We start from the raw sequence: 27,234 nt of genomic DNA on the forward strand, positions 1-27,234 counted from the left end.
GCAATATGTAAAGAGATTTACACTGCCTTTTTTCCTTTTTTCTCCCATAAAAAAAACAAACATAAAACAAATTGAGTATACGAGAGGGAAAAAAGAAAGTAAAATGTTTTTAATTTCTTCTGTCTCTCCTCATATGCCTTCTACTGTAAGGGAACATGGACCTCATTCAGAGTCTCTCGCTAGGGCACGCTTGCTCGCTGGGAGCAATAATCGAACATCTGCACATGCGTATAATTCGCAGTGCGCGTGCGCAAGTCATTCATTGCGAACTGATTTTGCTCGCTCGCAAGCCACTTTCATGTCGCTGCTTTGAGTGACATAACGCCGTTTGTGGGTGGTAACAGGGGAAGGTGCTTGTGAACGGGGGTGTGGATGTGCGAACGCAGGCGTGCCTGACCGTCAGAATGGAGTTTAATGGGTGTGCATAATTAGCAAAGTAGCGTCATTGCACACGTGACTTGGTTGTTTTTTTAGCCTGAACTAGTCACAATGCTTAGGGTAGGTTAGGTCAACACCAAGCGCTGCGAGCAGCTCCGATGGCCCTCGATGTTCACGATTAATCAGACTCTTCCTGGAGATGACGTGTGCTGCGAGTGACAGGTGGGAGGTTTTATAGTCCAGCGTACGCTAACTGCCGTCGCTCACTTAGACATAGAGGGCGTCCTTACAGCGCAAAGAGCGATCGCTTGATTTGCATACCCGGCCCCTTTTTGCAAGCGACCGATCGCATGTTTGCGAGAGACTCTGAATGAGGGCCCATGTTCTCAGGAAACTCATTTTGTCCCCGAATGCATTATTAAATTGTTGGCAAGTACTGTACATATAACATGTATGTGTTTTAATGATATACAAATCTTTCCAGTAAAAACTCATGTGGTTATTTGAGCTTGTACTGCAATTTGAGTTATGCTACAATAATTTTTGTTCCTCTTCTGTATTTTTTGTAGCATTGTGCATCTGTCATTACCAGCATATAGAGCAGAGAAATACTTTCCATCATCCTCAAATTGCACATTGCTTATTGACAAAATGGCTGATCCTCCTGTTATGGACCCAGTGAAACGATCTGGTGTTCCAGGGGGCTTAATGTTGTGATTGTTCTTTCCGTCACTATTAACTATAAGCTTAGGAACACCACCAAGAGTCTGATAGAACCAGACTGGGTAATTACCCGTAGCTACTGATCCTGCACTTTGAGTACAGGACAGACGGGTGTTTTGTCCAGCAGATACTGACATTTCATTATCCTGAATCACAGTAAACTGAGCCACAGAATCTGAAACAACACAATGAGACTGTTAAAGTAAGAAGTTTACAGTGTTCCTGGTGTGACCAGACAATACAGATGTGTATATCTTACAGGAACAGTATGAAACTGCGAGGAGGAGTACAGTCCAGGACATGGTGCAGAGTCAGCTTTCACTTATATGGTAAATGAGAAAATGGTTACTGAACCTTATATACTCATACATATCCTGTATAAAAAGGGTGTTTCTCTTTATGCAAAGCATCTGAAATCTTGTGTGTTGCTTATAAAATGACTTATCTTGTATATGAGTTACTGCCTGAAAGTACACAGTAATCAGTAATATGATTTCATTATAGTGAATCAGTGACATTTTGCAGTAAACTTATTTCCTGCTGAGGCATATCGCATACCTTTGCTGATCCTTTATTGGCACTTGTGATCACGTCAAATTCCATTATCAGTGATTTTACTGTGCACATTGCACACACATTTTACAATGTCGACATTAATTTCGACATCACAATGTCGACAGTTATGATGTAGACTTTTATTCAAATGTTGACATTGAACATGTTGGCAAGTGCAGAATGTCAACATGTTCAGAATGACGACATTTGACATGCCGAAATTCTGCACAGAGCGGCAGTGGAGGTTTATGACTATGGGCGGGGCATTTAGGGTTAGACTGCAAAAGGGGTGGTTAGGGTTAGTCTATGGGAGAGGAGGTTAGGGTTAGGCACTAGGGGAAGGGTTAGTGTTAGAGTTAGAGGTTAGGTGTACTCTTGACTGGAAGTGCTGCTGTATCCACTGCAAGTCATCATCATCTGATCGTCGATCCTGAAAGTCTACGCTGGAGCAGCTGGACCCGCCGGATCTATCGTACCTACTAAGTCACCTCTAGACCACCAGGAATGTTTTGTCAACATAAACCTAGTAACGGCTGAGGTGTGTCATGGGTGTGTGATCCTCATACATAACCAAACTCATCTAAACATAAACACACGGATACACAAATGGTCAGCTATTTATTTATTTAAAGAACTTTATTTTATTTTAAAATATTGTATGGTGGCTAGAAAGGAAGGCCCCTACACAGAGCAGTCCAACAATGCAAACTAAACAACCAAACACTGCATCGCAGGCGGTATCCGCCAAGTGGATGCATAAACACTAAGGTACAAAGCACAACCTTCTATCACTATACCGTCCGTAGATGGCCATACTGTCCCCATAAAGGTGGTACAGTACTTCTCCAGAATTACTAGAAGGCGAGCGCACCCAATGCACCAATTGCACCCGGGCTGATGATAAACTGTACTTTCACGCCAATGCCAGTTTCTGCCTAACAGAAACAGCCCACCACCATACAAAACTAAACCATCTGACATATGCTAGTGAACAAACTAAAAACATGACCGAACCCTCCTCCATCAAATGCACCCCATCTGGCCTATAGAGATGCTTATCACGGAAGCGGATCAAAGGATGCTTCATGACAAAACCACCATGAGCCAGCACAAATTTAGCCACAGCAGCATTAATCTTTCTAGCCTCGTCTAAAGCTCTTGGACAACGGACAACACGGGGGGGAGGGTAGTTCAGGAAAAAACAGTAACTCAGAAAGAGGTAAAAACAAAACCTGTTAAAGGGACTGTATGGTTGGGCCAAATTAAGTCCGTCTAGTCAGGTAAAAATAAAAATCCCTCAAGACCCCCACTGTGGAAAGTGGCGAGTATTAACCGAGTAGGATGGACAGAGGAGACAAACAACAAGACAAACATAGTAAAAGCAAGACTTCAAACAGCCTAACGTAGCATTAATAACAAGCCAATTTCCACCGACCAAGGGCCATGATCTGTGGTACCGACAAACCAGCCCATGCAGCAGATGTGGTGGCACCTATTCTGAAGGAATGAGTACCAAAATTGCTTGGGGAGAGGCCAATGTAAAGTAAACAGTGCCTAAAAATGAAAGTAAACTGATATTTGGTAAGTGGTGAAGCATCAGCAGGAATAAACCATGCACCACCCACAGGTGGTCACAAATCAAAGTACATTTTGGCCAGGGAAACTGCACAGATATGCCCATCAGCGATGGTCGTCAGGGAGACCCAACAGCCACGACCCCTTTTGGTTGGTTTTAGAACGCCTAATTTTGCACAACACTGCACTCTCCCCAATACATACTGTACGTCAGAGCGGAGCATTGCGGGCGACTCTAATTTAGCAGGAGTAACTAGCTTTGATACTCAAAAGGCACCATGAAAAGCCATGGAAAACCATACAGAAAATGTGAACCTCAAAATTAGAAACAACAACCGCAGGGACCACCACTAATAACCTAAGCAAGAGTGGGATATCGATTGGACGCCTCTTATTGACCGGATGAGGGGCGGAGCGTGCCCAACACTTAAGAGCCTTAATAATTATAAAGCTCTTAGTAAGGTCAGGCTACCCTTTTAAACGCGAAAAGAAAGAAATACCAGCCAGAATCCAGGAGACAACTGCCTGAGACTGACCGGAGACATAAAGACCCCAAATAAAAGATAGCATCGAGCGATGATTGATCTCACCTCTATGTCTGCAGTGCTGGAAGTGAGTCTCCCATTCTGTCCATGCTTTCTGATAGGACCGCCACATTGCAGGAGCGAGGGATTGCTCAGCTAGGCCCTCCCGACTCTATGACCTGCCAAACATAAGGAGGGCAAAGCTCACAAACCAAACAAGCCTCGGGTGCAAAAATCCTAAACCTGCCCCACTGGAAGCGCGAAAGCGCATCGGTGAAGTAATTTTTTGAACGCGGGACGTGGAGCGCTTTGAAAACAATGTTAAATTGCAAGCAGCGCAACACCAGCTGAGCAAGCAAATGCAACACCGGCAGTAAGAAAGCACATTGCCCGTTAATAGAATGCACAACTCTCAGATTATCGCATCTAAAGATAATGCTCCCATCGCGCAACATGCAACCCACAGTTCCAACGCCACCATTATCGGGAACAGTACCAGCAGCAACAGATTTCTCAAGAGGCCTCTGGAAAACCACTCCATAGGCCAGGGGGTGGCGCACTAAGCCCCTTCCAGGTAACAACCAAACCCAGAGGAGCCCGTTGCATCAGTGAACAACTTGAATTGGGAGCTGGGGAGCGCTGGAGGCAGACACAAGAGAACATCATTAAAAATCAGTCAGAAAAGAGAGCCAAATAGAGAGGTCCTGCTTGATTTCTGCAGAGGGCCGAATAAAATGGTGTGCTCTACGGACTCCCACAGTGGCCCTTTCGGGTTTACGATAGAAATCCCTACCCATGGGAATAACACGGCAGGTGAAGTTCAGCAAGTCCAAAAGAGATTGAGCTTGATGCAGCATTACCCTTCTCAGCTGCCAAGCAAACCTGAATGGCATCCTTCAACCTTAGGATCTTGTCAGCTGACAGGCAGCAGCATACTGTACGTCCAAGGTATCGATTTCGATACCCAAGTAGGACAGTCCAGTAAGTGCCTGAATGGATTCCAGCAAGTAACCGCAATGAGGGGAATCAGCAGGACCGACGCACAAAAAGTCATCTAGATAAAGCGCGACACCATGCCCCCCGGACCCCAGCCTCCACACACTAAAGGGCGCATGACATCGAACACCCCATAGGCAAGCACTTGTCTATGCAGTATCCGTCATCCAAGTGAAAACCCATGTACAGTACCTAAACGAGTCAGGATGCAAGGGAAGCAAACAAAAAGTGTACCTTACCCATCAAAGCACCAGCACCATGAGCCTGGACCAGCTCCAGTGCCTGTTCGAAAGATTGATAAGCCACCAAGCAAAGTTCCTCCCCTGATGGCGTCATCAACTGATCTGCCGGATGGATAAGATAGTGTTGAATGAGTCGAAAAGACCCAGGAGATTTCTTATGGACGACACCAACAAGGAAAAGCATTAAATCTGCTAGAGGCGGATCAGGGAAGGGTCCAATCATTTGGCCCAAATGCACCTCCTTAAGAACCTTGTCCTTAACGATGAGCGGCAGCTCTCTCACTGACCGGAGGTTCCTTGGAGAACCAACGGGCACAACCGAAACAACTGCCAAACGGAAACCCAACTTAAAACCATCATTTAAAAATTGTGCATCAACTTTGTTTTGGTACCATGCTAACCACTTGGCCAAGGCATCCAAATTAACTGGGGAAAAAGCTTTAGCTAGCAGCTCTGGATCCAGCTGGGTTTTGAGCAGCCAGATGTGAGGTGGCCTTCTCCACATTTGATGCAGACGTGTTGAAAATGACACCACTGCCCAAAAGGACACTGAGCAGAGTTGAACGCAAAGCACTTACCCTTGCTGCTGGCCGAGGGTGCAGGTTGACCCACACCTAATTTGTGCCACTGGTTAGCAGCGGCAGGAGGCAAGCATAAACCCTGAGTGACATCAAGCCACACCTCCACGTCCTTGCACCCAAAGTCAATAATTGGAAGTCTGTTCTGCTTACGACTAAACTCTTTGTAGTAAACACACCAGGCCACCTCTCTACCTGACCTATACATGATGTGTATAAGGTGAAAATACCTGATAATATTCAGGTGCTCAGCGGGGCGAGTCTCCAAATAGCATGCGGAGAAAACAAATATCCCCTCCTACCAAGTGGAATAGGACTGGAAGGCTTCCAGGCCTAAACCACCTTTGCGCTTCGCAGTCCGCAAATCCTTCCTCATTTTATCAGTGAGGGAGAACACATCAACGTACCGAACCTTATGTATCTTGTCCCTATTACTAGGATGGAGCCCTCGCAGCACCGCAGTGTTAGTGCAGCGGACCACCCCCGCATCAGCTCTATCAGCCAGGGCCTTGTCATCACAAGTGGACAAACGAGTGTGCCGTGTCCTATGATCCCGCTTAACGGCCTTGAGCCTAGCAAACTTTGCCATGTCCTGCCGCACCTTATGTGCCCATGTGCAGGGACTGGAGCCACTAGAGTCATCGGATGTGGAAGAACTTACCTCACTAAAACTGGAATGAGAGTCCGATAAACACCCACCTGCAACCTCAGCTGTAAGATCATCGGAGAAACCAGTCATCGACCGTCCTGCGGCCACCTCGTCGCCAGCCACCCACGATGGATCAAACAAAAAAAAGAAGGAAAAGGACCTTCTGTGGCTGTTGAGATGTGAACTCCCCGTGGTAGGCTGCGCCACCATGAAGAAGCCTGCAGACAGTCCCCCTGACACGATGCCCACTGATGTGGACCCCATTGAAGCATCAACAGGTCGGACCACTGAAGCAGGCAAACTGCACCCAGAGGCAAACCCTTGTCAAGAACCAGCAGCAAAATGAGCAACAGGAGTTCGCGGTGTGGATTGCGTGGCATTAGGGAGCATGGTCGCCAACACAGGGGCAAATACAGTGGCCATGTTGGCAATAAACCCCATTAAAGCAGTAGGGTCCAGTGCTGGGCACACAGCAGAAGCAACCACATGAGCAGGGGAGGGATCTACTATAAGCAGGCAGGTGGCAGGAGCCTGTGTAGCAGTAGCAGCCACAGGCAAAGGGAGGGTTAATAACCCAGCATCAGGAGCCTGTGGAGCATTAGCAACCACAGGGAATGGAAGGGTTAAAGGCACAAGGGAGGCAACCTGAGCTGCAGCAGCATCCCCAGGCAGTGCACTAATGAGGGCCAGTGCAGGGGGTGCATAGGCAAACGCAGGGGGGGTTTCCGTCTGCCTGGAAAGCCCCCTCCCCATCCCACACCATGACCACAATAGAAATAGTAACATAATAGAATTTTACAAGTGCTGCATGTTAATCTCAGTATCACAAATTAAATTATTATCACTACCTGTGGATCTTTTAACATGTATCCGCTAGTAAGAAATAACCTGTGCATCAACTAGGAGATCTGGAAAACATTCACTGTTAGGGATGTGCTGTTATAGAGCCCAATATGTACATATATGTCCAGGGCAGTGCTAGGTTCTTCTGCTGCTCCCCCAGACTCCTGGACTTGCTCTAATACTCTGGAATGGTGCCGACATCTAAAATAAAACCATTCTGCTCAGGCAGGACTGCCCTATTGCCGCATCTAATGGCTTACTGTGATCACTGGTCCTGTATACGCTGGAATTATGACACACAATACACTTTGTATGATGCATATTAAAGCTGGTTAAGTGCTAATTTTACCCTCTTCATGGACTGGCCACACTCTCTCTAATATCAAGAATTTGGAAACCCCCCTCTAGAAATCCTGCATTTGCCACTGGGGTGCTGGCTCCATCCCCTGTGAATTCCCAACATGGCGCAGTCCTTTGCTAACGGAGGCAGGGCCACTGATAGAGCCGTTCACCTGGCCTGAGGGAAGAGTCCAGATCCCGTTTATAACGGAAGTTGCGGCACTAGCCGGAGCCTGCCGGACATGATCACGCTGGGTTCGGCATCTGGGAGCAGCTGTGAGTGGGTCGCGGCGGGTGACATCACGGCCTCCGCAACCCCCACCACCATGGGGCTCCAACTTAAAGGAGCAGCACCTGCAGGGGCTGCAGTAACCAAGGCGGGCAGGGGGGCCAACATTGCGGCGGGAGCGGGGCATCGTTGAAGTGGGGGAAGGGTCCTTGGAAAATAAATTAATGTAAAGACAAAGGAATGAAGGGGGAACAGAAAAGCAGGCTAAAGGGGAGAATAAAAGAAGGCTTAAGGAAAAGCAGGTAGACACAATTAAAGGCAGGTAGAAAAGAAAATATAGAGAGAAAAAGTCAGTAAAAAAATATGACACCAGTAAGAAAAAACAACTTCGCCTTCCTGGCAAATTTTCTACAGGAAAGAGGCCTAAATCCTGCCGTCCAGGACTTAAATAACCTCTGCAAAATAACACACCCCTAACTGTATAATAGGATGAAAGCACTGCATGTGATCAACACCCAAGCCAGCCTGCAGCCTTCTGGTTTAAGCCCTCCGTTATTCTTCTAATCATACTGACATTTAATCAGTGCTGACATAATGAATGTCAGCATGGTGAATGTCGACATTAGGAGCATGTTTACATACTGCATGTAGAAATGCTCATGTTGACATTATGAATGTTGACATGATGATTGAAGATAAAATATACCACACCCATTTCTTTATACCATTAAATGAGAGTGCACAGCAATTTCTGGAAAGAGGTTTAATAGTGTAAAGTAACTATTTTCAGAAATATTAGATATATGTGCGTGTGTGTGTGTGTGGTGTGTGTATATAATCATAAATGATAATTAGGTATTTATTTACTATGCTTTGGATTCTAAAACCCGGCGCTTCTGATCATGTTTATGCCCGAAATTGAAAAAGGCAATGCTTTTACTAGACGTGTTTTGCTAGTAAAATCATTATACTTTGGGGGGCGTGGCCTGGCAGGCATAGCAGCAGGACGTGTTTTATGGCAGCTCCTGCCTGACTACCTTGAAAGAAGTCTTTCACAGCCCTTCCTGTAGCCTTCCTGGCACCCCTGTCTGCCCTCACATCGGCTCTCTACTAGCCCACACTGAGGAGCAAGGTCCGCAGAATTGGAAGGCATTTCACAGTGCCTTTGCGGATTGCGGCCTTCCCACCTTCCTGAAGCCGGGGACTTTATTTGCACACTGCCCGTCGCGGTACTTCCGGGTCGCGGCGTCTGGTCCCTCCGCTCCACCCGCTGATTCCTGAACCTCCTCCCGTGTTGGGGACATCTAGAGGACCTACTCACTCCTACCTCCGGCTGCTTGAAGTGCCGTCCTCACCCGCCGGGGACTCCGCGCTGTACTCCCGCCCTTCTGCAGTTGACGTGATCTGCCTGGAGCTCTGTGCTGCAAGAGGCAGCTGACCGGCCTGCTGACTGCTGGCTCCTGCTCTGGGGGTCGTGACTGCGGCTCTGCGGGGTCCTGCTGGTGCCTCCTCTGTGCCAAGGTGCCTGGTCTGGAAGTGGTGAGCTTGTGTGTAGCGCCATCAGCTCAGTCCCCATTATACTGCTCACATCATGTATGCCTTGGGGGTTGTTACACTGTCCACTCCTTCGCTCTGATTACAGGTTACCATATTATGCCCTCTGAAGTGGTTTCTAGGGGTTACAGCACATCTACAAATTTGGTACACAGTCCTTAACTTACAGGTTAAAAAACCCCCTTATCTCTGTGGGTTTTGCTCCCTCCTGTGGCAAGTCCCTGTCACTACATAATTTTTGGAACTACCTGTTTTTTTTTTTTTCTTACACACCCATTAAAGGCTAGCAGTTCTCTATCCCCCTTGTCGGTGGGGTTATAATGTGAAACTTGAGGCTTGCTGTGACCGTTTCATGCTTGCTATGTAGCCTCACTAACAGGGGAATGTGTCATCCGCCATCCATTTATCTAACACACTACCTGACCTCATGACTCCTTCTCAAGTCTATTCCTGATGGGCAAGACCAAGAAAGTTGCGCAGAAAAAGGCTCCTCGGACACCAAAGGCCGATTCGTCTCAACCTAAGCTTCGTTCATATTTATCCATCTCACACATTGCTGACTCCCCCGTAACGGGTTCCACACCTTTGTCGACCACCTCTCCCACCATGGCTCTATCTCCTTCATCTGGCGACCTTCATGCTCAATTGTCCCAATTGCAAGGGGAAATTACGGAAGTTTTGACCCATGTTTGATCTCTCCCCTCTAAGCAAAACATGCAGGCTCTGGAGTCGTGAATCCAGGATTCTATGCAGACTCAGATCTCTTCAGTACAAGGTGATGTTAAACATTTGGGATCCCGCATGGTTGTCCTTGAAGAAGAGAAAGAGTCAGTTGACAACCAGTTATCTCATCTTCATGAGTTAATCTCCCAACAAGCCTTAGATATGAGGACAATGCAAAACAGACTGGACGACCTAGACAACAGAGGCCGCAGGAATAATATTCGTGTTCAGGGGCTTCCTGAGGATGTCCCGCCATCTGGTCTGTCTGATGCCCTGAATAAAATTTTTGGAGAAATCCTGGAGCTTGACCCCATCGACCCTATTGAATTCGATCGTGTTCATAGGGCTCTCCGTCCGAAGGGTCTTGCAACTGATCGTCCAAGAGACGTTATTTGCCGGATCCATTATTTCTCACAAAAAGAGGAGCTCCTCCGTAAAGTCCGCAACCTGGAGGGTGTGGAGTTCAACGGTACTCGTCTACAGATTTTCCAGGACCTTTCTTGGCGGACCCTCCAACAACGACGATTATTGAAACCCCTAACAGACTCCTTGCGTAAACAAGAAATCAAATATAGATGGGGGTTCCCGTTTTCTCTCCAGGTCACACATGCCGGTAAACACCTGGTACTCCAGTCTCCCGAGAATTTACCTGATTTCTGTTCTGCTCTGGACATGGAGCTTATTACACTTCCCGATTGGCAGGCCTTTTCACTTCCTCTACCTGTACCTCCTGGCCGTCCGAGGAGAGACAATTGGCAACAAGTACAGCACCATAAAAAGAAACCTAAAGGAGCTGACCCCCCTCTAGCACCTGATCCCACTTGATATACTGTATGCTCAGTCTGTGTTTGAGGTTTTCCTTGATTGAGGTTGTATTCATTAGTTGTACTTCTAATTGTTTAGAGAAATATTTGAAATTAGGCCTCTTGGACCTCCTAAATTACTAGAGGCCTAATTCCAAATATTTCTCTAAACAATAGCCTTATTTTATTTAATTATTTATTTTGCTCTCAAGGTCCATTTATAGTCAGATGTATTAGATAAATTAAGTTGCCCTCACTACAATTTTTTCTGTTGATTGCTATTATATGCTATTTTTCTTTTTGTCTGCTTATGTGGATATTCCAATTACATTTAAAATATTCTTATGAGGAGTTATGTGATTATGTATATTCAATTTATATTATTAATATTGTGTGTTTTCTATTATATAGTGATTTTCTTTTTTTCTATAAAGATGGCGGGGTCACTCCACCCCTGTGTGCCCCCTACCGCTAATTTTTTCCGTGACATGGGTTCCCTGGTGGTCCCCATACTGTCCGGCAGCGGTTATTTTTTCCTCTCATTAATGTTTTGTTGTATCATTATAATTTTTGTCTTTTGTGTCTCTCCCCCATCCCTTCTTGTTTTTTCCTTTTCCCCTCTTCTCTATTTTTTCTTCTGTTTAGTCCCTCTATTAATTTTCTATTTTTTTTTCTTTTATTGTTTTCTCGGATCTAATCTACTGCACCGTGTAACTTTAACTCTACTTTTCACCTATGGCTGCTTCACTCCGTATAGTCTCTATTAATGCTAGAGGGCTAAATGTCCCAGAAATGAGAACCCAGGCCCTTCGCTCTTTCCATGCTGATAGAGCAGATATCGTCTTTGTTCAGGAAACCCACTTCCGCCAGTCCCCCTCTGCTCCACGACTTAGCAATCAATTTTACCCCATAACACATTATAGTAACTATCCCCAATCAAAATATAAGGGAGTTGCTATTTTATTCGCTAAACGTTTGCCAGTCACACACTCTGAAGTACATAATTTGGAGGAGGGGAGATGCCTACTGGTTAAATGCTCCATTTTTAATCAACCTTTCACATTTGTTAATATTTATGCCCCAAACCAGGGCCAGCCAACTTTTCTTAAGAGGGTTCTGGATAAAATTGACACACTCCAACAGGGGATCTTGATAGTAGGTGGAGACTTCAACTGGGCCCTGGATCATCTCCTGGACACCTTATCGGGCTCCTCAACAGTCCCTTCTCGAACATCTAGGAAGGTAAGACGGTTGCTTTATACTCACCAGCTGTCCGACGGCTGGCGTATTTCACATCCCTCAGATAAAGATTATTCATATTATTCTAGCTCCCATCAGTCATACTCCAGGATAGACTATATATTAGTTGGCCATAGATTTCTTCACCTGGTACAGGACACTTCTATAGGAGTGACAACCTGGTCTGATCATGCCCCAGTGAGGGTAGACATCTCTCTCGGATTTTCTGATCATATCTTGGCATTTTAATGAGTCCCTTCTGTCTGACCCTTACTGTAGATCTCAGTTGGAAGAGGTTATTGATATATATCTAGAATGTAATACCACCCTGGATGTATCTAGCCTCACTATATGGGAAGCCCACAATTGTGTCCTTAGAGGAAAATGTATCCAACTTGGTTCCTACTTAAAGAAACAGAGGATGGGACAGATAGAAGACTTATTGCAGAGAATACAGGTTTTGGAGTCTTCCCATAAAATCTCCCTTTCCTCTGATGTTTATGTGAAATTAGTCCAAGCCCGCTCAGCCTTGAACAAACTTTTATTGGAAAAGGTCAAACATTCTTTTCGAAAATGTCGTAGTCGATATTATCGCTGGGGTAATAAACCCGGAAAAATGCTGGCTAGAGCTCTACGAACTCAAAGAGCTTGCTCCTTTATCCCTTCTATTAAAGATCGGGGGGGATTGGTCTCCCATGATACTCGCAAGATTGCAGCAGCTTTCTGCTCCTATTATTCGTCTTTGTATAATTTACCTGCCCCCTCGGCCTTTCCTGACATTCTTGGGAAGCAACAGGCTATTGAAGCCTATCTCGCTAGAATTGGATTTCCCAGGCTGGACGACCTTGCCAGTGAGGACTTGGAGAGACCCTTCACTCTGCCTGAGCTGTTGGAGGCTATTAAATCCACCCCTTCTGGGAAAAGTCCTGGCCCTGACAGATTCTCTATAAATTATTATAAAACTTTTCAGGACAAATTGGCTCCTTCATTGTTGGCGGCATTTAACTCGGTTTCTGAGCAGACTCCTTTTTCATGCCAATCCTTAGAAGCCCATATAACGGTCATCCCTAAGGAAGGCAAGGACCCTTCCCTTTGTCCCAGTTACCGTCCAATCTCCCTTCTCAACATAGACATTAAATTGTATGCAAAACTTCTCGCAAACAGATTAAAGCATTTCTTGCCTTCTCTGATTCATAATGATCAGGTAGGGTTTGTCCCGGGCCGTGAAGCTAGGGACAATACCTCCAAAATCATAGCCCTCATTCATTATATCTCGTCTACAGATACCCCAGCTATCCTGCTGTCTACTGATGCCGAGAAGGCGTTTGATAGGGTAGATTGGAGTTTTATGTCTGGAATACTGAGACACCTGGGACTGGGCCCTGTTTGCCTTCAACGCATCCTTGCTCTTTATCGTTCCCCCTCTGCCCGCATTAGGGTTAACGGTTCCCTTTCTGACTCCTTCTCCATTAACAATGGAAATAGACAAGGTTGTCCCTTATCCCCCCTGATTTTTATTATTTGTATGGAGGCTCTGGCAAGGTCGATCAGGCTGAATCCGAACATATCTGGCTTTAGGTTACATAGTGATGAATACAAATTAGCCCTATTTGCCGATGATTTATTGGCCACAATTACAAATCCCATTATTTCACTACCGAATCTACTAGAGGAATTCAAGATTTTTGGAGATCTCTCCAATTTTAAAGTTAATTATTCTAAATCGGTGGCCTTGAATATTACGGCACCTCCACAGATGGTTACAGGCCTTAAATCAGCATTCCCTTTTACCTGGCACTCTTCCCAGCTTACATATCTGGGAGTTAATCTTACTAGAAACCTCTCCCGCCTGTTTGAGGCCAATTTTACTCCCCTCCTAAACAAGATACGCTCAGACTTGAGAGTATGGAAATCAGGACCCTTCTCATGGTTTGGGAGGCTGGGCATCCTCAAAATGAATTCTCTCCCTAGGATCCTCTACTTGTTACAAACCCTCCCAATTAAATTGCCTCCTAGATGGTTTTTGGAAGTCCAGGCTCTTATTAGAGAATTTGTATGGGGAGGTGGCAGGCCCCATTTGAAATTAGATATTATGTTTCGTCATAAAGATCGAGGGGGTTTACGCCTCCCAAATATTAAAGGTTACTATCAGGCCTGTATCCTCCACAGAATTTTGTCCTGGTCCAGACCTGACACCCCTAAACAATGGGTGCAAATTGAGAACTAGATGCTGACGATCCCCTTATCGATAGCACCATGGCTTCCTGTCCTTCCCAAAATTTCTCATCCTACCATTGGCCCTACCTTAAGTTCTTGGAAAACATTACGGAAGTCCCCATCGATATCTTCATCTCATTCCTCTCTCACCTCATTCCTTTTTAACAAACAATTTCTTCCAGGTATGGATGTTGAGATCTTCCACCCCTGGTTAGCGGTAGGACTTTTTAGGTTCGGACAGCTGGTGAATGGCGGTAGCTTTATGCCCTTTGATGAGGTTTGTAGGAAGTGGAATTTACCTTCACGAGAAATACTGGCACTACCTTCAGTTGCGTCACTTTCTGCAATCTCTTGGTCCCCTTAAGACTCTCTGTTTGCCTTATACTCCATTTGAACAATTATGTATTAGCCCTATCCCTCCGACCCACACTATGTCGCTGATTTATAATTTCTTGTCGGCGGACGCTAGCCTCTCTCTCCCCAATTTTACTAAGGTTTGGGACCAGGAGCTTGGAGTCGGCCTAACTGATGACGAGTGGGAGAAAATATTTAAATTGGTCCACGCTTGCTCTCCTAGTGTTGGTGTCAGGGAAACCCAATATAAATTGTTATCATGTTGGTATAGATGCCCAGATACCCTTTCTAAGATGGGGATTGGGGTTCCGAATATATGTTGGCGCTGCTCTGGGGCCCCAGGTAACCCACTACATATCTGGTGGCAATGCCCTATCCTTCAGCCCTTTTGGAACGAAGTCCTCAACCTTTCTGCTAAAATTTTAGATGAACCGGTCCCTACAGATCCAACGTTTTGGTTGTTTCATCTTTCATCCTCTCGAAATATAAGAAAACTTTGTTATGTCATTTGAATAATGCTGCTAAAGCAGTTATTCCGGTGAAATGGCGCTCCTCCTCTACTCCAACAGTTATGGAATGGTTCACTAGGCTGGATCTATATATGGAAATGGATGATATACTATCCTCTGCTGATGGCGATTATGAGTCTTTCAGGAATACCTGGCTTCACTGGATAGATTTCAAAGACTCTGTGATCTTCAAAAATATCTTATCCTCTTCCCGTCCTTCAATTTCCTGGACCTGTCCCAAATAGTGATAAAAATTATGCCCTTGTATTTGGCTCAAAAGTTCAATAACAGCTATACTTAACTTTTCTCATTATTTTTCTCCCAATCCTTTTTAATGGGTTCTGATGAATCCGAGACTACACTACTTGAACTGAGGTGACTTCTCTCTTTCCCAGATCTATTATATCTATTACTTTCCCCTTCTTCCCTCCCCCCTTCTTACCTTGTTGTCTAGTTATGTCTTTGTCTGTGTTTTTTTTTTTCTCTCTTTCTCTTTCTTTTCTCCTTTTTATTATTTTATTTTAATTTTATATTTTTCCATATCTAAGGGCTTGTTTTGATATTTTATGATGTCACTGGCAATTTTTGTTCTTGATTATTCACGTTTTCCGGTGTCTTGCTATTTTTGTATTATGTCTTTCTGCAATGACCCGGATACTGTTTATAAGTATTTGTACTGTTATTCTATTGATTTTTTTCTTCTAATAAAATACAATTTTCTCTAAAATCATTATACTTTTAAATTTCAGGCATAAACATAAACGGAATTGTTGCAGATAGTATTTATATTGCGAACCAATAGGCACTTTGAATAAATTGTTAAACTCAAATATCTTAATTTTTATGCAGATTCATTTTTTAAATAATTAAAAAATAATGCTGTGGCAGCTCCAAGTTTACACAGAGGAAAGATATTGCCCTAACAAATGGCTTTCATTATCCTCTACCTGTGAATCATTAAAAAAGGTCAGTTTTTATGGATAAAAGAACTCTTCATTCAAATAAAATTGGTCACTGCTGTGGAAATTAAGACCAAACACCATTTTAGGAAACTTCAAGATACAGTTGTAGACATGCGCAAGATTGGAAACGACTTGAAGAGCAGTGGACCGCCATAATTTCTTTACATTTTGTTTGTGACTTGCCAACATAGGACAGATGACATGGACACTTAGGCCCATATTCAGTTTGAGGCGAAAAGTCCAGATCCGCGATACTTTTTCGCCGATGACGTAATTTTCGCCTGTTTTGCTTTTACCCCGTATTCAATTTGAAAGACTTTCCGCCTAGGCGGAAAGTCAATGTAATGTACTAGGTGAAAAAGTTTTGCCTATGAATAGCAGAATTGGGGTTTTGGGGTGCAACGTTGCGGGTAAACCCCCTGCAGCCTTCAGACAGTCCCCCAAAGGTAAAATGTGTCAAAAATTAAAAAAAAAAAAACACTTAAGGACAACCCAAAAAATAACTTTGAAAAAGGGAGCGAAAAAAAAATGTTAGGGTACAAAGTTAAAAACTAGCAAACTTGACTTTGGGGGGAGGTCCCCAAGTATGCCCCAAGTGTTTTTTTGATTGCAGGTGCTTGCGACAGGTGGATTTTTCAAAAATTTTTCAACTTCACTTTAGCAACTTTTAAATATGCTGACCCCCATTTTCAAGTACCCCAAATTTGCTGGGATAACTAATTTTCTGCCAAAAATACTCCTGAATACTATTCTGCACCACTTATACAAAAACGCAATTTAACAGCTATTAAGGCCGTTTAAAAAGACCAAATACCTTCAGCAAGCCAAATCGGGGGGGTACCATAGGGATCCCCCATGTCAGAGCATCTTTTTGGGGGTGTCAGGCTTATTTCCCCAAATCTGACAGTACTTTCCGCCTGTTCAAGTTTCGCCGGGTCCCGTTTTCGCGTACTTCCAAATTGAATACGGGGTAAAGCAGGCACGCGCGCGATGCTTTTCCGCCTACAAAACAGGCAAAGTAGGTGAAAAGTCCGGGATGCGATAAAAGTATCGTGGCTCGGCTCAAATTGAATACGACTCATAATGTGATACAAAACATATTTTTTGCTAGAATGACGGTGACAAAATACATCACTTCAATCAAAAACCTAGAAGTCATGTAAGAACATATGCAATAGCCCCATTTTTTCATTGATAGGACATTTTTAGGAGATGGATCTCCCAAGCCCACTATATCAGTCTTGTCTCTGAGATGCCTGCCTCTTGAACAGTAAGGTATATGCTCAGTCTGGGATAAATTAAACTCCTTATCAGACTTAAAGACCAAAGTTTTTTAGCTACTTTATTAATGCTAGATGATAATTAGAGATGAGCGGGTTTGGATCTCAGAGATCCGAACCCACGCGAACTTAGGGCATCCGAGTCAGATCCGAGTCGGCTCAGGTTTTCCCGCCAGACTCAGATCTCAAAATGAGGCAAAACATCATCATTCCGCTGTCGGATTCTTGCGGGTTTTGGATTGTATAAAAGAGGGAGGGAGCTGAGAACTGTGCTGTGCTGCTGTGCATAGGGGCTGGCTACAGTTGTGTTGTCATTGTCAGTCACTCAGGAGCTGGCTGCTTAATATCCATAGGGGCTGGCTGGCTGTTGTGAGGTTGTTCTGTCCATGGGGGCTGGCTGTTGTCCATAACATAATCCATATAGGGGCTGGCTGGCTGTTGTCCTGTCCATAGGGGCTGGTGGGCTGTAGTCCATAGTGACTGGCTATTATCTCTAGGAGCTGGCTGTTGTCCATATAGGGGCTGGCTAGCTGTTGTCCTGTCCATAAGGGCTGGCTGTTTTTGTCCATGGAGCTGGTTGTTCTGTTGTGTTGTCCAGGGGGTGCTCTGTCCATCAGGGGTGCTCTTCACTCCAAGTGTGAAAAAAATAAAAAATATTTTTTTATTTCTGTCTGTGCGTTACCCACATTATTATCAGCAACGTAGGTGAGCAGGTGTGCTACTGGTGTCAAATTTTTTGCTGCATTTAGGCTGCTGCCTCATTCGGGGGTGCTTCCCCCTCCCCCCAGTGTGAAAAATATAAATCCAATTTTTTGTGTGGGTGCGTGTTAGCCACACCTGCATGTGTAAAAATTAAACCAATTTTTTGTGTGTGCATGTTAGCCACACCCCCAGTGTGAAAAAATAAAACCAATTTTTTGTGTGTGTGTTAGCCACACCTGCCGTGTGAAAAAAATAAATACATTTTGAGTGTGCATGTTAGCCACACTTATCAGTAACGTAGGTGCGCAGGGGTGCTGTGCTGCCTGTGTCGTTTATCAAGAGGCTGCTGCCTCGTTCGGGTGCTCTCCCTCCCAAATGCCCCCCAAAAATTAATTTAAACAATCAATCAAAATCAATCAATCAATATGTTTATTTGTGTGCGCGTTAACTACACTTATCACCAGCAACGTAGCTGCACAGTGGTGCTGCCTGTGTCGTTTATCAAGAGGCTGCTGTCTCGTTCGGGTGCTAAAAATTTATTCAATCAATCAATCAAAATTAATCAAAATTTTTTTGTGTGTGTGTGCGCGTTAGCCACATTTATCAACAACGTAGCTGCGCAGGGGTGCTGTCTGTGTTGTTGTTTATCAAGAAGCTGGTGCCTCGTTCGGGTGCTCTCCCTCCTAAGTTCACCAAAAATAATGAATTCATCAATCAATCAATGTGTTTTTTTATTCGGTGTGTGTGCACATTAGCCATGGCATCACAAATGCCTCTGCTGAGATGTGCATAAACATTTTCAAAGGTGAAAATAGAGGATATGGTTTAAAAAATTGAATAAAGCAGCTAAAATTGCATTCTCTGATTATAGTGTCCCTACTCCCTACCAATGGTCCCTCTACCTGAATTTCAGTGAGTCAGAGGGGCAATTCCATACAACCGTATTCCAGAGTGCAGCTGCTGGGGGTGTGGTGATGATATGGACTAAAATGGAGCTCATATCCACTAAAGTGGACAATGAATCCGCAATCTAACAGGGAGCGCAGCAGTAATTTATACAAAACACAGGATGGGATGACAATATAGGTTTGGGTAATGGTCTAATCTGGAGTGATGCATACATCAGTCTCTTCACACAATATTAATTTGTCCCCACTGGAATCCATCATTACAGGTGCCTCTCTAATTTTTGCACGTAATTGACGGTAAAGGTCTTTCTCATAGAATTTGTAGTTCATTTTGATGGGCATCATCTTTTCCACATTTTGGGGAAGTAGTCTCAGGCCGATCACTGACAAGGTTCCCGGCTGTGCTGAAAACTCTTTCTGAGTACACACTGGAAGGTGGGCAGCTCAAGTAAAACAAAGGCAGTTTTGTGTAAGGGTCTCCAAATTGCCTCTTTTTCCTGTCAGTAATTATTTACATCTCTACAGATCTGTGTCCATTGGGAAGAAAAAACAATGTCTTCATCCCTTCTGGGATGAAAATCACTCCCAGCAGCAGGCATGGTGCTCAAGACACAACGTAAGACTTAAACCTTAAATCTTAAATTTTCCATTTGCTACTCTGTTCCGCTTGTCCACAATATCTGCTCCGGTTAAGTGGACAGTGGGTACCACAGCAGTTTGAACTGAAGGCCACTAACTAACTATGATTTTTTAATGTCCCTGTACAGGTTGGGAAATGCTTTTTCGGAAGGTTTGCAAAGGATTAATTAACAATCAATTGTTTTTGGAAAGCACTCCCCTTCTGGGATGAAAATCCACTTCTAGCCTCAGAAGCAGATGCAGGATTCTCAAGAAAGACACAACATAAGGCCTTAAATCAGGGGTAGCAAACCTCGGTCCTCGAGAGCTACTAACATGTTTTCCAGACCACCTAGCTGGTGCACAGGTGTATTCATTACTCAGAAACACATTTGAAAAGATCCACATGTGGAGTTAATTATTACATTTGTGATTCTGTGAGGAGACCTGGAAAACATGCACTGTTGGTAGCTCTCAAGGACCTGCTTTGGCTACCCCTGCCTTAAATCATAGATCTTAAACTTGTCCACATATCTGTGCTGGTTAAGTGCCACTTTGAGGCAACTAACTAACTATATATTTTTTAATGTCCCTGTACAGGTTGGGAAATGTTCAATGTGGAAGCTTTGCAAAGGATTATTTTACAGTCAATTGTTTTGGAAAGCGGTCTTCCTGGTCCTCTTCTGGGATGAAAATCCACTTCTAGCAACAGAAGTTGGTGCAGGATTCTCAAGAAAGACACAACGTAAGACCTTTAGGGGTAATTTTAATTTACTTAAGTGAGAGTTTTTAGAAGTGAGTTATAGAAGTGATGTTGCTTGCCCATAGAAAATAATCAGATTCTAGCTATTATCTTCTAGAAAGTGTTAGGTAAATGATGTTAAGTAGAATCTGATTGGTTGCTATGGGCAACATCACTTCTAAAACGCACTTGTAAAAACTCTACTTTAGTAAATTCAATTTACCACTTCATATCTTTGTGCTGGTTAAGTGGCAGTTTGGAGGCCACTAACTAACTATGTTTTTTTAATGTCCCTGTACAGGTTGGGAAATGCTTTTTCATGTGGAATGCACTACTAGAAGTCTTCCTGGTCCCACATGAGTGGTACTGCAGTTGCAATGTGATGCGCTGATAAATAGGCTCAGCATACAGTAGTGCAAATGTCCCTATGCAGCCAAGGGATTAACTTTACAGCCAAATGGCTCAACTAGCCACCCCTGGTAAATGATAGCTCTGGTTAATGTGTGCTCTAGTTTTAGGCAAATGTGTCAACTGCCATAAAAGATAAGCCTTTTATACACATCAAAGGAGATTCCAGATGTTTTGCATAAAGAGACACAAGATATGTTGGAGTATATAAAGATCTGTAACCAAGTTCATGTATACATCTCAGCTGGCTTCTCCTGTACCATGTCCTGGACAGTCCTCCTCCTCACAGTCTCTTATTGTTCCTGTAAGACACAAACACGTGCAGCCAGATCTTCCCAGGGACATAACAGACTTATATTTCTGTAACATTCTCATCTTCTTGTTTCAGATTCTGGGGCTCAGTTTACTGTGATTCAGGATGATGAAATTTCAGAAATAGAGAGGATTTTTTTTTTAAATAAATAAATAAATAGATAAACCTAGATTATATAATATTATATGATACCACAGATCATAAGTAATTAGTATTCCATGATGATTCCTAATGATAAAATAAAATCTTGTATTGTCGACCCGATAGTATTTATATGATCTTATATTAATGTGACTTACCTTATCATAATAAAAGTCATGAATAATATATATCAGCTTACTAAATCTATCATATAAGTTTAAATGGTGTAAATTTATAATCAATAGTCTAAACTTTAACTGTGTCCCTCTGAAGTGAAAATATTATAATATTCAATGTGCAAAAAATATCAGTGAATCAAAAATGAATTAATATGTGTTGATTGTGAATGTAAAAAACATACCATGGACTGAATCAATTGTGTACTTTCTAATCACATTGAGAGATAAATCTCTCTTAATCGCTTTTTTTAACAATAGTGTTCTATGACTCCTATGCATATTATATATATCATAGTCCTATGTAGATCAATTTAAAATGTGTACGTGACATTTGTTGTGAATAATAATTGTCGAAGCCGAATGATTGGCTGAGACAGAATCTGTTTAAAATCAAGATCTGCAAAATGGCCATTTTAGCTACAACTGAAAATAATCCTTACATCAAAATATTCAGTGATGACAACAGGTTTTTGTAGATTTGTCTGTAACAAATAATCAAGAATACACAAAAACACTGATATACTCAGACAGAGTGAATTTGAAAACAATTGTTAGGGATTTAAGCTACCGTTAGCCATTGTAGGCATGGTATCTGATGGGGTTAAGCTAAATAAGCCATTGTCTTTAAGTTTGAGGCTTAAATAAATTAGCCTTACCTGTGTGATCTCATCAAGCCTCGTATGATCACATGTGTAAACACATTGCCTGTCATTGTTGTAAGCCCAGTAATATCAAAACCAAGTAAAGCATATATATATAACAGATGGCTCCAATTGTAGAAAAAAGGAACCAGGACCAGCACACCACAAATTACAAGACATTTAATAGCAAATCACCATGTATAGAAAGGTACATATGCCGACTGGGCACAAAAAAAAGGGACCCTTGATGAAGCTAGATGAAACGGCCGTCAGGGCTTGTCCGGGTTCAGAGCATAGCTCCCCGGTTGTCATCCTGCATTTCAAGTGCTAAGTACTACCCATTCTATTTTTTGTGCCCAGTCGGCATATGTACCTTTCTATACATGGTGATTTGCTATTAAATGTCTTGTAATTTGTGGTGTGCTGGTCCTGGTTCCTTTTTTCTACAATTGGAGCCGTCTGTTATATGGATTTCTCTGACCTGGCACCCACTGTCATTGTATAAGCTGTGTGCGTTCCACGTTTTCTATATATATATATATATATATATATATATAAAATTCATGATAAATACATGCATGCACATAGACAATCGCATGTGTATTCACAATGCGTGCAAATATACACAGAATTACATGAAAAGGTTCTGCAGTAATAAAGGTTATTACCCGAAGTTTTATTTATATTTGCAATACTGTGAAATGTATGTTATATGATATTTATGGTTTAGTACATAATAAGTAGATCATGTTTGGTGCCATTCTGATCTGCTGTGTATTTGCAGATCTCCGGTTCTATCGATGGGGAAATCGCTACAAGCATCTGCAAGTTATGAACTATAGGGAATTAGGTGATAGAATGTACAAAGTATGAAGTGTTCATTGCTTAGTTATGCGGCAGGAAAAAGTACACAAAGAGCCACTGAGAGGCTAAACTTCTCAAGTACAAACAGACCAATGAACTATGTCGTAACAGAAGACCAAAGAAGAAGAACCAATGTGAAGATGCCGGCTCATGCCTATTGTATTGCTTATCTCTGTTCGGGTACATAACTAGGCTCTCTGATCCTAGTTAGCTAGTCATATTTCTTGTTCCTGTGACGGAGGTTCCATGTTGATGCCGGAATCTGGATTCAGAGCGCCTGCGTATGTATCGATTGTACCATAGTTATTGTAACCTTTGCACGTAGTGTCTAGATCATGTGCGATAATGTACCTTTTTCGTTAATGCTTAAATAATAACTTTTTGTGCTTCAGAACCACAATCTGAGTCAGAAGGTATTTATTTCTGTGTGCGACTTTTCGCAACGCTAATTAGCATCATCTAAGGTTTAGAGGTTATAGGCAGGATTCCTTAGGGGTTGTAGGCAGGATTGCATAGAGGTATTAAGTAGGATATAACATAATAATATAATGAAAAATTATTAATCCATTGGTGCAAAATGTTTGTGATGATTACAAATAAAAAATAAATATTTAATATATATAAAATATATATCGTGACAGTGATTACCATAAGGTATTAGAATATTGCATAATTAAATTGAGTTGCTATTAATAAAGAAGATCAAACGATAATATGAGGATTCAAATTATTAATATGCTATGATGTAATAAATATCCCCTGAGTAAATACATTTTAATAATTTATTATGACAGAATTCGATTATTCAGGATGTTTGCTCAAACATCCTGAATAATCGAATTCTGTCATAATAATTTTTTTTTTTCTAACCTGATATTGGGCTACAAGATTGAGAACGATTTATAATTTACAACCACCGAGAAAAGTAATTCTGTATGATTGAGGATCCTATTATTAAAACATACAAAATTGTATTTACCCAGGGGATATTTAAAACCGGAACGCGGGGGTCGGCGCACATCTCTAATGATAATACATTAAATTGCTATACCCATGCATAGCCTGGCTAGATTATCACCTCTCTTTTTTGTGTGAAAAGTTCTTTATGATCAAAAGCTAGTACTCTGTGTATAGTGTCAAGAAGACTTTTATAGTATAACCCCGGGCCATGAAGTTTTCAATTATGTGATCAATCTGAATGCTTGCTGTTTGCAAGTCACTGTTATACCATCTAACCCTAATCATTTGGGAATAAGTGAGTCTCGATTTAAGGTTCTTAGGGTGGCAGTTTTGAATTTGTAGTAAGGTATTGTGGTGTGTGGGCCTGATACAGAGACAGATGGTAATTCAATCGCAGCTGCATTCTCTCACGGATCTCAGTTGCTAAAATATTCTGCTTTCGAAAGCACAGCTGAGCGTAGGGATGCCCACTGCTACCTTCTCATCTTAGTACGATGATGTGCAGCAGTGTAAACATCGGTATCATCGATGCACATCGGGCAGCGATACTGCATATCCAGCATGTCTGACCAGCCGCAAACACTGCAGCTCCACTGACACGCAATGAGCTCTCATGCCGGACAGGAGAACGCAATGACTAATTTATGCATGCACATGTAACGAAATGTAAACGGTTAGACACGCCTGCTTTTTTCTAACCACCCCTCCACCCCATTACCACCTCCAAACGCTGACTACCTGTCACTCACTTTGCATATGGTTTCTTTATACAAACGGAGTCGCAAAACAAATGCTGTGCGTGCACAGTGCGGCGTTCACGAATGCGCATTACCATTGCGTCCATCTCTGAATCAGGCCTTGTGTCTTTAGAATACATAGTAGTCACAATATCATTACCCTTTTTCCCGATTTTAAACATCCAAGAATTAACAGTACAATCTCATCCTTGTAATCTCTATAATCTTGCAAAACAATGCCTCCTCTTGTCAGATGGACGGAGGATCAAATTGGGATTATTGGCTGGAGAATTCAAGGCTCCTCCTTTAAGTGGTGTAAGATTAGGGTGTATCCGGGAGGCCTTTTTCACACACTTAATGACCCATTCTGTACATGTGCAGAATGGGATTGCATATGTGAGGGTGCTCCACCATCAGAGATGTACGCTAATCATTGGGTTTGCATACATCTCTGAAATAGGCCCACAGACTGATCACAGACCCTGGCTCCAGACTCTGCCTGTCAGATGTAAATAAGGGCAGGACTACGGGAAACAGGCCAAAACCTCTACTAATGCCATAATGAAGATGGAATTAGTTTAGTGCTTGGTCTGAAAACATTTAACAATCTAGGGGCCCGAATTCAAATCAGTGCGATGTTGAATAGCCACGGAAGGGAGCTCCCGCAGCTATTCAATTCAATGCACTGTTAGCGTTGTCGGGAATTGGTTGTCAGAGAATGCCGGTTCTCGCGACTTAACCTGGGTGTTAAGACACGGTAACCAGCATTCTCTGACTATAGTGCTGGGTGCGTGGCTGTTAGTGCCATGTTAAGCCAACAAACAGCTGCACGCCCAGCACTTTTTGTCGGAAATCCTTTACCCGCCCAAACAATGCGGTGTATTGAATAGCTGTGGGAGCTCCCTCCCACGGCTATTCGACATCGCACTGAATTGAATTTGGCCCTAGGATTGTTAAATCTGGTCAGACAAGCATTTCCGATCAGAAATATGGGAAATGTGGTCAGCATGCAGAGTTGATACAAATTTAAAGCAAAAGCCCTTTGCTAAATTTATGTGAAACTAAAACTCAGTAATTATTTTAAAATAATGAAATTCTTTGTTAAGATTTGTTCCAAATACTAATATTTATATGAATAGATTTGCAGGATATTTTTTCTAACACAGCATATGAGAAGGGAATGTAACTGCTTTCACTGCACTCATGCATGTGGGATGTATGACCAAGATGCAGGGGCGGAACTAGCCTTGCACCAGGGCCCGCTGTGGTGTAGGGGCCCATGGCCACCTGTATCCGACAGCACTGCTGCCCGCCGCCCCGGTCTCTATTAAGTAAATGGTTGGAGCCGGAGCCGGCCCGCTTTGGAAACAAGGTAAGTAAGTAGCTATGGTGGTATGGGGTGGGGGGCAAGGCTGGGACACACACTGGGGCTGGGGGGAGCAAGGCTGTGACACACACTGGGGCTGGGGGGGAAAGAGGCTGATGCTGGGGTACGCTGGGGCTGGGGGGGAAATGAGGCAGGCACATGCTGGGGCTGGGGGGGGAAATGAAGCTAACATGCTGGGGCTGGGGGGGAGAATGAGGCTGATGTGCTGGGGCTGGGGGGGAGAATGAGGCTGACATGCTGGGGGGGAGAATGAGGCTGACACGCCGGAGCTGGGGAGGGAGAATGAGGCTGACACCCTGGGGCTGGTGGGGGGGAGAATGAGGCTGACACGCTGGAGCTGGGGAGGGAGAATAAGGCTGACATCCTGGGGCTGGGGGGGAGAATGAGGCTGACACGCTGGGGCTGGGGGGAGAATGAGGCTGACACACTGGGGTTGGGTGGGGGAATGAGGCTGACAGGTTGGGGGGGAGAATGAGGCTGACACACTGGGGTTGGGTGGGGGGAATGAGGCTGACAGGCTGAGGGGGAATGAGGCTGACATGCTGGGGTTGGGTGGGGGGAATGAGGCTGACAGGCTGGGGGGGGAATGAGGCTGACATGCTGGGGTTGGGTGGGGGGAATGAGGCTGACAGGCTGGGGGGGGGGAATGAGGCTGACATGCTGGGGTTGGGTGGGGGGAATGAGGCTGACAGGCTGGGGGGGGAATGAGGCTGACAGGCTGGGGTTGGGAGGTGGGAATGAGGCTGACAGGCTGGGGGGGGGGGAGAATGAGGCTGACATGCTGGCACTGGGGGGGAGAGTGAGGCTGACAAGTTGGGGCTGGGACACACGCTGGGGCTGGTGGAGAAAATGAGGCTGACAAACTGGGGATGGACAGACTGTATTTAATGACTGGGGGGCAGTGAGGGGTGGTGAAAAAATGAGGCTGGGCAGCAGGACAGACACTGGATTTAATTACTGGGGGGGTGAGGGGTGGTGAAAAAATGTTGGGGTGCGGGGTGTCAGGATTGGGGGGGGGGGGGCCCAAAGCATATTCTTGCACCTGGGCTCACCACTCTCTATTTCCGCCACTGCCAAGATGGTCCTCTCTAGGTGGAGGTATAGTAGCAGACATGGGCCCTACCTAGTGACATTTGAATTTAATTGCACCCATTTTTATGGTAAGAGCATTGACAGAAAGGTTTTTTTTTGTAATTCTAAGGGAAGACCTGGGTATATTGTGAGTATTACTTGGTGATGGGGCTTAGTTTTACACTGAGGTAGAGTGGGATCGGTATGATTTACCGCCAGCGGAAGCCCGGCAGAGGTGAAGATCCCGACAGCAGCTAAGGTGAGTACGAATTAACCTAACCCCCCCTAACC

The 27,234-nt window shown here is 43.9% G+C and overlaps 1 protein-coding gene across 1 annotated transcript in view; it reads right to left on the reverse strand.

The window, feature by feature from the left end:
• Positions 1-869: 869 nt before the first annotated feature.
• LOC148517961 (uncharacterized) overlaps positions 870-27,234 on the reverse strand; it is a 49,150-nt gene continuing 22,785 nt past the window's right edge. Inside the window, exon 3 of the mRNA XM_088477935.1 lies at positions 870-1,276. Coding sequence (XP_088334061.1) covers positions 870-1,276 — 407 coding nt within the window. The remainder of the gene's footprint in view (positions 1,277-27,234) is intronic.

Source organism: Taudactylus pleione, unplaced genomic scaffold (genome assembly GCF_031769625.1).
Source record: "Taudactylus pleione unplaced genomic scaffold, aTauple2 ptg000205l, whole genome shotgun sequence".
NCBI classification, from domain to species: Eukaryota; Metazoa; Chordata; class Amphibia; order Anura; family Myobatrachidae; genus Taudactylus; species Taudactylus pleione.